An 11,784-nucleotide genomic window follows, 5' to 3' on the forward strand; every position below is an offset into this window, starting at 1 on the left:
CCCTAGGGTACTGTAGTCTCTTGAAGTTTCCCTACATGTGTCCACGTCTATGTAAGTAGTGTCTTAGTTAAGCCCTCTTTTAAGTATTCTAGTTTGGACATGCCATCTGTTTCTTGCTAAGTTCCTGACTAATAGATGCTCTATTAAGGGTATTTAAATGGGGACTAGGAGGATGACTCGGGGCTTCATAGGCAGTGAGAGTTGTGTGTGGAGGCACAGGAAGCAGACTGATAATGGAGAATATTGCCAGCAGGGCACCGGCGTATACAAATCCTTCAAGACAGAAACGAGACGGGTGTGTTTTAGGGATCAAATGAAGGTCAGTACGGCTGAAGCCAGCAGAGCTGAGGGAAGAGTGTGTGAGATTCACCACAGAGAGGAGACCATGGTTAGGAGTTTGATGGTACAAGGGTTATAATCAGTCGGTTTGTGCCTCAGAGGAGGAGGTAACTTTATGAGTCAATGAGTAATATGATTCTCATATTATCACTAGACAGCAACAAAAAGGGTGTTCTCATTTGCCGATGTTGAATTACAAGGAATCAGAGAAAAGAAGTGGGCTCATTTTGAGAGGGATAAAGTAGCATATTTGGAGAAAGCTGAGTTTCACTTTAAGACTGGGGGTGGGGAATGTTAGAGGAGATGGCTAATTGTGATGTCAGAGTTCTAGAAGGGTAGGGATGTGGATGGTTACAGAACAAAGGCAGTTCAGAGGAGTGTTAAGACAGGTGGAGAAGACAGTGGAACCACTTGGAGCTTGACATTTGGAGGATGACAATGAACAATGGATAGGTGAGAAATGATAGAATTAGACCTAAACTCAGCTAGACTTCAAGAGGTTTGATAACTGGATCTAACTGTTTTTGACTTTGTTTTACTACAAAACCAGTGAGGATACCTGGTGTAAATGAGCAGGCCCAGCTCCCTGTGCCTCCTGCTCTCTCACAGAGGATTGTCCAGAATTTGGACTTTGGTGGCCTAATTATTTTGAGTGGAGTGACCACAGTAGTCAGAGGCAGGTTGTGAAGCATTATCAAAGTATGATAAGATGGATGAATAGCGTTTTGTCATTTTAACTGCTTCAGCATTTGCTGGAGAGCCAGGTAGAATTATGAACGGCTTGCCAAAATGGGACAGCACTTGACCAGTGACCTTTCAAAATACATCAGTGTGCAGTCATTTTATTGGTTATTCTCATCCAATCACATAGTGCCTTGTGAACTAAACATCTATTTCATGGTAATAACATGGTAAGCTAGACAATTTAGAAGGGGAATTCAATTTTGTTAGAATAGAATTTATTATTGCTACCTACTTAATAAGAAAGTTAGGATAATATTCAATACTTTGATCAATTAGTTTTTTCTTAAAGCCCATCAGACAAATGACTCTTCAGCATTGCTGGTCAGGCCGCAGTTGTGATACTCTCCTGTGTGCTTCCAGACAGAGACATCTAGTATTGTTCCCCAAGCTTTCCTTACTTTGATACCAGTTTGGGGGCTTGATGACATACAGTTTGAGTGCTCTTTAATAGGATAATGACAGTGTATGCAATAAATTATGTTCGTGTTTGTTTTCTCTGTGATTATTGCTGTTATTTGTTATCTTATGGTTGCTTTTTTTTAAACTCTGATACATCTGGAATTCATTCTATAATGTTATGTAGGAAGATTCCAATTTGATATTTCTGCTAAAATGTTGACAACTTGTCTAAACAGTGTTCATGCAATGATCTACCCTTTCTACATTGATTACTGATGCTTTTTTTTTTTAAATCATCTGTTACGTTCTGGGCTCTGCAGCTCAGCTATCTGTTCATTTTCACACTGTTCTCAGGCTAGTTCCTCACTCTGTTAATTACAGTAGCTTTGTGTTACAATATCAGGTGAGGGTAACTCCCTGCTGTTAGTCTCCTTTGTGAAATTCTTTTAGCTCTTCTTAGAGCTGAATTTTATAATAGTTTTGACAGGTTTAAAGAAAACAGTCCTGCTCAAGTTTTTATTGTGATTGGACTAACTGCATGTAGTAATTTGGAAATATTTGGCATCGTGACAATATTCAATTTTCTTTTCAGAAATCATGAACTCTTTCTTCATGTTTTCAAGTCTTCTTTTACATCTGTCAATCCCATTTTGTATTTGTCGCAGTATGCCCCCCTTCCCAGGCTCTTCCTAAGGGATATTTTATTGTTGTTATTTCCAATGGGAATAGACCTAGCCGAGAAATATTTTATTTATTCTCCCAAAGGTTGCAGAGTTAAAGATACTAAAGGATATATTATTTCTTTCTGTGTCTACTAGAGGTCTCCAGGGAGAATGAAACAAAGCATTTGTGCATACCTTAGAACATTATATTGCTGAGTGTACTTCAGCAAGCAGTGCATTGGTTTTTTGAGGAAGTATTTTACATTGTCCCTGCAACAGTGATTTCACTTTTTAAAATACAAATGTACTGTGCAGCTAACAGGAACGTGAAAAAAAAATCTTAAAGAGGAACAGAACATCTCCCTGTCATTAACAGACAATATAACTCCTTGAAGCGACAGTAATATATCTTTGCCAGGAGAAAAGCAAAGGTACTATTATTCATTCTTTAAATAAATATTTAAAGAACGCCTTCTGCTATGTACCTGCTACTTCTAGAGTGAGATCCCGGGGACAAAAAAGAAGGGTCTTGCAAATTTGAGTAGCATGTAGTTGCCACAGATATGGAGTCAGAATCTAATGGAGGAGGCAGACACATAAATAATATATGATGCAGTGGGTGATGTTTCTCATGGGGGTAATACAAAGTGCTCTGAGATTATAATGAAGGGAAGTATTAGGGTTTTATAAAAATATTTTTTGGGGGGAGAGGTAATTAGGTTTATTTATTTATTCTTTTAGAGGAGGTGCCGGGGATTGAACCCAGGACCCCGTGCATGCTAAGCGCACACTCTACCACTTGAGCAATACCCTCCCCCCAAGGGAAGTATTACTTTTGAATGGAGGAAGATCTTACATATGGTGTGGCATTTGAGCTGAGCTTCTGAGGTTGAGAAGAAATTTAACTAGCTGAACCCAATATGAGCGAGATTTAAAAGCAGAGAGAGTCGATGCATTCATTTGCTCACCAAATACGTATTGAGTGCTTACTATGTGTGCCAGGCACTCGGAATACAGCAATGCCAAAAACTGACAAAACCCAAGCCCTCGTTAACCTCATATTCTGGTGAGGGTGACCCATATTAAACAAATATATGTAATATAATTTTGAATAGGTAAGTGTTCTATAAAGAAAAGCAGAACAAGATAGTAGAAAGATCACTGGAGTGTGTGTGTGTATGGGTCACGACTTCAGACAGAGTGGTTGTGCAAAGACGGTAAATAAAGGAGAAATGCAAGCAAAGATCTGGGGGAAGAGCATTAGAGGGCAGAAGAAATTTCAAGTGAAAGGCAGATAGGAAAAAGTTGGGGAGAATATTCAGAGAATAGTAAATAGATCAATGCAGCAATTAGACACATAGCACACGCTTTAGGAGAACAGAATTAGAACAGAATTGGGAACAGAGTTAGAAGGGTCTTGTATGCCACACCAAAGGGTATTACTTTTTTCTCTTTTTTCTCAACTTTACTAAGATATAATTGACATATAACATTGTCTAACTTTATGATATACAACATATTGGTTTGATACACTTTTATATTAAAAAAATTAGGACCATAAAACATTGACTAACACCTGCATCATGTCACCTAGTTACCATTTCTTTTTTTGTGGTGAGAACACTTAAGATCTACTCTCTTAGCAATTTTCAATCACATAATACAGTATTATTAACAATAACCACTATGCTTTACATTAGATCCTGAGAACTTATTCATCTTACAACTGGAAGTTTGTATCCTTTGACCAGTATTTCCTTTTTACCCCTACCCACCAGCCCCTGGTAACCACCATTCTAGTCTCTGTTTCTATGAATTTGGCTTTTTTAGATTTGACATATAAGTGATACCATACAGTATTTGTCTTTCTCTGACTTATGTCAACAAGCATAATGTCTTCTAGGTCCATCCATCTTGTCACAAATAGCAGAATGTCCTTTCTCATGGCTGGACAATATTGTAATATATATATATGTATGTATATATATATATATATATATATATATATATATATTGTAATGTAATGTGCTGTATATGTAATGTAATGTAATATATAATGTAATATATATATATATATATATATATATACACACACACACACACACACACACACACATATACACCCCACATCTTCTTTATCCATTCATTCATTGATGGACACTTAGGTTGTTTGCAAGTCTTCACTATTGTGAATGATGCTGCAATGAACATGAGAGTAGAGATATCTCTCTGAGATCCCATTTTCATTTCCTTTGGGTAAATGCCCAGAAGTGGGATTTCTGTATCATATGGTAGTTCTATTTTTAATTGATTAAGGAACCTCCATACTGTTTTCCACTGAGGCTGCACCAATTTACATTCCCACCAACAGTGCCTGAGTGTTCCTTTCTCTACACTTCCTCACCAACATTTGTTATCTCTTGTCTTTCAGAGGCTAGGCATTCTAACAGGTGTGAAGCGATAGCTTATTGTGGTTTTGATTTGCATGTCCCTGATGATTAGTAGTGTTGAGCACATTTTCATTAATTTTATTCTTGAAGTAATGGGAACTATCACTTGTTTTAAAGTAAAGTTGATCGGAGTCATTGCTGTCAGTTTAGAAAATGATATAGAAGAAGAAAAGACTGGAGGCAAGAAATCAAGCTAGGAAGAGAGCATGTAACATTGGCTAAGATACTTTGGGCCTAAATTAGGACAAAGACTGTAGTATGGGAGAGGAATGGTGAGGGGGTTGAAATTTTTGGTAGAAAAACTTGACAAGAGTGTTGGCATTATGAGACTGAGGATTTTTGTTTGTTTCTATTTTGTTCGTTGCAGTATTCCCAAGCACCTAGAATACTTTCTGGCACGTGATCAGTATTCGGTAACTGTCTAGTGGATGAATGACATATGTGGTGGCTGACTAGTTGTTTTGGAGGAGAATTAATGACAAGTATGTTTGAAGGACTAGTGGAAGATGATGCTGAGGTTTTCTAGTTGTGTGATGAGGTAGAAAGTGCTGCCATGAGTAAAGGCTGGGAAATCTGAGAATAAGATGGACTGGGAGTGTGAAGAGGGTAAGGAGAGAGAATTGAGCCTTTTATCTTTTGGGGTGAAACTAGTTGGAACTGCTTGGAATTTCTGATAATCTGTGTTTATTCTATGATTGAATGTACATGTCTAGCATGCCTAAGTACAAGATTTCTTTCAGTATGGGCAATTTTACCTGGCTAATCCTGTGATTTGCTGAGGACCCTCCTAAGCGGGGGGGGGGGGGTGCAGAGAAGCACAATAGTGGACATCAGTGGTAAGCTCAGGAGATGAAAATGCCTCCCACTCATTGGTGCTGGTTAGAAAGTTGGAAAGAGAAATGAGCACCTCTAAAATGTTGGCTTTTACCCACTATTAAAACACAATAATGTGTTCAGCTATTAAATGAGATCCCTTAATGATAGGCCAGGCTCCAATGCCAAGAAGGACTTGACAGCCCACTTGCAAGCCAGAGTAAATATAGGGCAAAGTTAATGCTAATTATGCTCTGTGGACTCCTTCCCCTCTAGTTTCCATAAGCTCGAGGCACCTGTTAATCTCCCCATAAGTACCTCTACTTGATGTTGGATTTAGTGGGAGGAGGTCATGCACTGGGCTCAGAGAAAGATTTAGCACTCTTGACTTAGGGTTAACTTCCTCCTGAAGAGAAAGTAAAACTGTGAAAGGAAGAACATTGGGAAGTGATTATCTTTACAACCAACTCTACCTCCCCAAGTTCTATCTCAACCAGAGACACGTCTTGCCTTTGTTACACTGGGGGAAAAAACTTTCATAATTATAGTTTTATAAACAATAGCAATAAGAGATTCAATTTTCACCAAGGAAAGTGTTTTACTATTTAAACTTTGACCTTTGCAGACACGACTATATGTCAGTTTATGGAGGCAGAGCAGTGAGGGCAGTGGTACACCAGGATGGAGACGCAGTCATGGAGGAGACAGCCAGCATAGAGCCAAGGCAGGGCAATGTCTCTGTGCTGCCCAGGCAGCTTACCAGCCCAGCCATTCAGCCAATTGACTCTTCTGGGAACCATGAGAACACAGTAGCCCCTCAAGCTGCTTTTCAATTCCAAGGACACCAAGGGCTTCTCATAATCCCCCCAGACAATTCACCCACTGATATATACAACTTTGACTATCAGTTGTCAAATGTGCATGAAGACAATTATCAAGATCATACCCAACCAACAGTCTCAAGCTGTAGTACCTCACAGCCCAGTGGCTGGCACTTGGTGCAAGATGAAATGACGGAGTGTAAAACAACCGACTCTTACCAGACGTCGCAAACAAGAAAGACCCAGGGAGAGGAGGAACCCTGCAACAGAGGGAGGAGATTTAGAAGACCAGATACACAGAAAAGAAGGCCAGTTCGGAAAGCGCCTCAAGCCAATCCAGATCCAGTACCTGAGAGAAAAAGAACAGCTCCCATTAACCCTGCATATACAGTTAGAAAATCACGCGTGGCCAACAGGGTCCACATGCGGCCATTAAGGGACAGGGTAATTCACTTACTGGCGCTGAGGGACTACAAGAAACCTGAACTCTTTGTTCGACTTCAGAAAGATGGCATCCCCAAAAGTGACAAGAACTCCCTTGGAAAAATTCTGCAGCAGGTAGCCAGTCTGAATCCTCGTACTCTTTCATATACTTTAAAGGATTATGCTTTTAAAGAGCTCCAAAGAGACTGGCCTGGATACAATGAACTAGATAGGCAGACATTGGACTTGGTGCTTTCCAGAAAACTATGTCCATTTCAGAATGCTACTGGCACCAACCCCCCAGAAGCTTCTCTAGCTTCCAGTAGAGATGAAACGTTGTCTCCTTCTGAGGAACAGCTTCTCGATTCAGCTGTTATTGATTGTTCAAAGAAAAGAAAAGTTAGAATATCTCACGTGACAACTACAGTACAGACAACGTCAAGCGGTCATTTGAGTGACACCAGTAACAGCTCTGCTGCGGGTCACTCACCACCCTTGGAAGCTGCCCCCGATCACATCATGCAACCATCGCCCACAGCCTACCTTCCCACTTGGAGTCCTCCTCAGCCTGTAAGTTCCAGCTGCAGCTTCTGCAGCTCTACAGAAGGACCCGAGGCTCAAGATTCAGATGTTGACAGTTTTAGTCAAAACAGTACGACCCCTGAGGGCCAAGAGGGTGAATACACTTTTGAAAAGATAGCCTCTATTTCAATTCAAATGAAGTGTTCGAAAGATCTTTTGTCTGATGGGCAGTTCAGGTGTAAAATTACGGAACATAAAGTAAAGAACCAGGAGTACACTATTAAGATTACACAGAAACTGAAGACAGATCGCGAAGGACAAGGTGAAGGTGAAAACCTGAATTCAAGTGAAGAAGTTCAAAACGTTGGCACTGCCTCTGACAACACCTGCTCAACGTCTGACTTTCCGGATTACCTGACTGACTACGTCACCATAGTCTCCTCTGAGCAACGTCAGCGCTATGAGCAGATATTTCGAGTAGAATATGATGAATACAAGGCCCTGTATACCAAGATAATGACTTTATCTAAGACATATATTTCCCTAAATTCAAAAAGGAAGTACCTTTCTCCAGACTCAAAGGAATATCAGGCTATTAATAAAAAAATCTCACTGGAATATCAGAAGATGAAACAGGTTAATCCCACTTACTGTGCAGAGAAAAAAAGATGCCATTATCTTTACAAAAAGCTGTCTCACATTAAAAAGTTGATAAATAATTATGATGAGCAGCAAATAGAGTTAGCACTAGAGCAGTGCTAGTACCAGGGATCCTGTATTTGATAAATAGAAGCTTATTTATCAAAAATTCCAAATTACTTGCTTTAAGATTCTAAAAGGATGAAACTTCATTGTTGAAACATGCAGGGTTACTATTTAATTTTAATTTTTCTTTCTTTTTATTTTTATGTTTATTTTAACTTTTTGTTTTTATGTTTATTTTTACTTATTTCTCTTTTATGTTGATTTATGTTTTTTCTTTTTATTCTATGTTGATTTATGTTTGTTTTTGTTTTTAAGTTTATTTTTATTTATCATTATTTCCTTTTTCTTTTATTTTACCCTGCTTTTCTGTACTTTTGAAGCTATTCCATCTGTTCCTTTTTACCTCCAAAATTTGTTTTCATCCTCTTCTTAAAAAATATTGGGGATCCAGCATCTTTGAATCAAAATTGTGCACATTTAAAAAATAAAAGCATGTAATGAGTAAACATAGCCTCTTTTTTAGCATTTATTCAAATTCTGCCTTAAAACATAGACGTTTAGAAATTTGTACAAAACATTATGAGTCTTCAAGTAGTACACATTTTCTTTTCATTAAGTTTATTTGTTGACATTGCTTGAGACTTGTTTTTATCTTAGGGAACAGAAGTTAAATGGTCAAACATGAACAGGTTTTGAAGTAACAGTTCAAATTATGTTCTCTCTTCAAAGTACTGTCATTTGAAACAGGTAATATTATGTTTACAAATCTAAGTGTTTAAATGTTTTCCAAAATGTGAGTATTGTCTTTCATAAATATTTGTCTCCACCATCCAAAAGAAAGTTGGTACATAGCAAAGAGTGACAGTTATGTGCAATAGGAAGCCTAAAAGTAAAATGAACACTTAAGAACTTAAAAAGCCAACTTAAGAAGCTGCCTCTGTTCTCTTCTCATCCATCCTGTGCCCCTGCCTCCCCGAAAGTGGTAAACACGTCCCCAAATTGACTTTTATCTTTCCTTTGCTTTTCTTTGTAAATACTACTACTATATTTATAAGCATCCTTAAACAGTGTATGGTTCACTTTTTTAAATTGAAGTACAGTCAATTATACTGTGATTCACTTTTTTAATTTTTATGAAAATGATGTCACACCGTGTGTAATTGTCATCTTGTTTTTTCAGCCAACCTTACGCTTCTAGGATTTATTTTTGCTGATGTGTAAATCTGTATCTTATTGATTTTTTTCAGTTATATGTTGGGTCATCATATGACCTCAGCCTAATTTAGTTGCCCGTTCTCTTGTTATTAGAGATTGAGTTGTTTCTCATTTTTTTCTTATTACAGACAATGTTGCTGTGAACATTCTTTTACACATTTACCCTTTTCCATCATCTGTGTTCTTATATTCATTTTCTATATTTTACCGACTCCCTAGGAATTTATTATTGTTTCTGTATGATCAATATTTATTTAGGTTTACATGAATTTTCCATTGGAAACACTTTTTTATTTAATGTTCTTTAAATCAGTGTATAGCAATAGCACTGAATTCTTTATTAGCATATGATTGATTAAAATCACCCTCACTTTTAGAATAAAATAATACTTCTTTTACTGACTGAATTACTTTTACTCATCGAAAAGTCATATGAATTCACCTGGGCCACATGTTCATTTATTAGCGTTTATATTTATATTCCCTAGAAATGACCTTAAAAAATTATCTGATGTGCTTAATAAAAACTCTATGCTGTTTCTGAAAGGGCAAGGTGGCTTATTTTGCTTGACACATTATATGCTTTGACCTTCTTTTTCCAAGATGAGATTTTAGCTTGATCTCATTCAAGCTTTTTAAATTCAGGTTAAGATGCTATACCCAGGACCACCTGACCTCTTTCAGTCTCTGCTTACTTCTCACGTTCCATAGCTGCTCCCTTACGGGGAGCACATTGTGTGTTTCAGGGACAATCACTGGTCAGGAGAATCCTGCCAGGAGGGACTGGTCGGAGGCATCAGCGTTTAACACCACAAAGTTCCATTAGCTAAAAGACTGAGAAGCCAGCAATTGCTTCAAGTGGTGGATATAGCCTGAAATTCCGAACAAATAAAGGTAGAGTCTTCATGTCCAAAGTGTCCAATGCCAGCTCCCCGGGGGGGAAATTATATCAAAATGTACTGAGTGCCAGAAAACTAGTTAATAACGCAGTTCCTCCCTTCGGGGAGACTTCATAGAGTAAGTAAAGAAATAATTGAGTAGGCTGCAGTGACAAAGGGGGAGCTGATGATTCTGGGGGACAAGGGTGGAGAACTATCATCATAAGAGTTGTTCATGCAGCATATTCCAGGCACTATGCTCAGTTATTTATCATAATATTCAGATCTAATTCTCATCCCAAGGCCGTGAGGTAGGTATTATTATGTCAATTTACAGAGGAAAAATTTATGGTTTGCAGAGTTGTAATATTTTGTCCAAATTTATGGGGCTAGGTACTAAGACCTGAGGTTCAAACCCAGGTCTGTCTAATTTAAAACGTCTACCCAAGGAAGTCCAAGCAGATAGGCTACTGAGCGAGATTCTAAATGAGCAAAGAATCAAAACAGTTCACAACAAAGACTCTTTGCCTTCTATTGGATCGTGGCAGGAGACTAGGTTTTGCGTACATAGCTGGAGTTGAATCCTGACTCTGCCACTTTCTGTGTGACTTTGGAGAAGTCGCATGATAACACTGGAGACTGGTTTTCCTGGAAGTAATAATACTCACCTCCTAGACTGATTGTGCCTAGTGCAAGGTAAGTGCTCAGTGAAAGAGAGCTGATCTTGTTATGTATGATTACTTCTCTCTGTTAGATGTGGACAACAAAAATGGGTATGTATGTATTATGAATTGGTGGGCAGCACGATTATCTTCAAAGTTACCTGCAGAACTAGGACTATTTACTATGGCTTGGGATTCATAGAAAAACACTTGAGTTAGCAACCTGGAAAAGATACCAAGTGGACTATTTGATGAATTCAGGTGCATGAGGTTACTGAAGTCGATATAAATTTGTGGAAGAAAGTTTCCCCTAGGCTATCCAGATAAAATAAGACAAACAGATCTTGTTCTAGTCCATGACCAAAACATTAGCAAAGCATGCCAGCCAGGCATTTTCTTAAAGTGTCACATCACCTCTTAGAAGCCATATGATAATGTTGACCGTCCAGTTGATTGGTGACTCAGGAAACCAGCATTCTGTTTTCTTTTGCCGAGTTTTCTCAGGTCCTCTGAGACATTTATCAGGGATATGTTGATCTGACGATGTAGTGGTGACCACATTAGACGGAAGAGCTAGGATAGATGGATTATCCGTGTGAGGTGGCATGAGGGATATACCATTGCTAGTAATGGTAGTTAAAGCTATGAGATAAGAGAAAATAATTGCTAAGGAACACAATATAGAGAAAAAAGTCAATGACTTGTCCTGTCCTGGGAAAGGCACCTACATTTAGGGAATAAGAAAAGGAACAGAAGCCAGAGAATGGCCAGAGGAGAATGAAAACATCAGTGGTTAAGATCCAGGCAAGAAGGTAATCCAGTTTCAAATGAAACAGAGAACTCAAGATGCTTAAGTTCAGTTCCCCACATTGCAGCATGAAGATGCAGAACTATGGAGATTCTGGCCAACTCTTATTAGAATCCCTGATGCTTCCCCAACACAAATCAAAATCATACATTTAAACATCAACTACAGTTACGGCTTATAACTTGGAAAAAAAAATCATACACTGATTTTAGTTCCAGAGACTCTCAATGTATTTACTTCATTAAAAAGGTATGAAATATGTGAATTGCACATGAAATTTTCAGTACTTTAGTTGATGATAAGTGACTATTCTTAGGTGGATTAGATCCTTAGTTAGTAAGAA

The 11,784-nt window shown here is 38.3% G+C and overlaps 1 protein-coding gene across 1 annotated transcript; it reads left to right on the plus strand.

Annotated features, from left to right (window-relative positions):
- The first annotated feature begins 702 nt into the window (after positions 1 to 702).
- LOC116277849 (RNA polymerase II elongation factor ELL2-like) lies at positions 703 to 8,384 on the plus strand. Its single transcript, XM_072956562.1, has 2 exons — positions 703 to 792; positions 6,033 to 8,384. The coding sequence occupies exons 1-2, from the start codon at positions 785 to 787 to the stop codon at positions 7,933 to 7,935; spliced, it is 1,911 nt and encodes a 636-aa protein (XP_072812663.1). The 5' UTR covers positions 703 to 784; the 3' UTR covers positions 7,936 to 8,384.
- The last annotated feature ends 3,400 nt before the right edge of the window (positions 8,385 to 11,784 follow it).

Source organism: Vicugna pacos, chromosome X, assembly GCF_048564905.1.
Source record: "Vicugna pacos chromosome X, VicPac4, whole genome shotgun sequence".
NCBI classification, from domain to species: Eukaryota; Metazoa; Chordata; class Mammalia; order Artiodactyla; family Camelidae; genus Vicugna; species Vicugna pacos.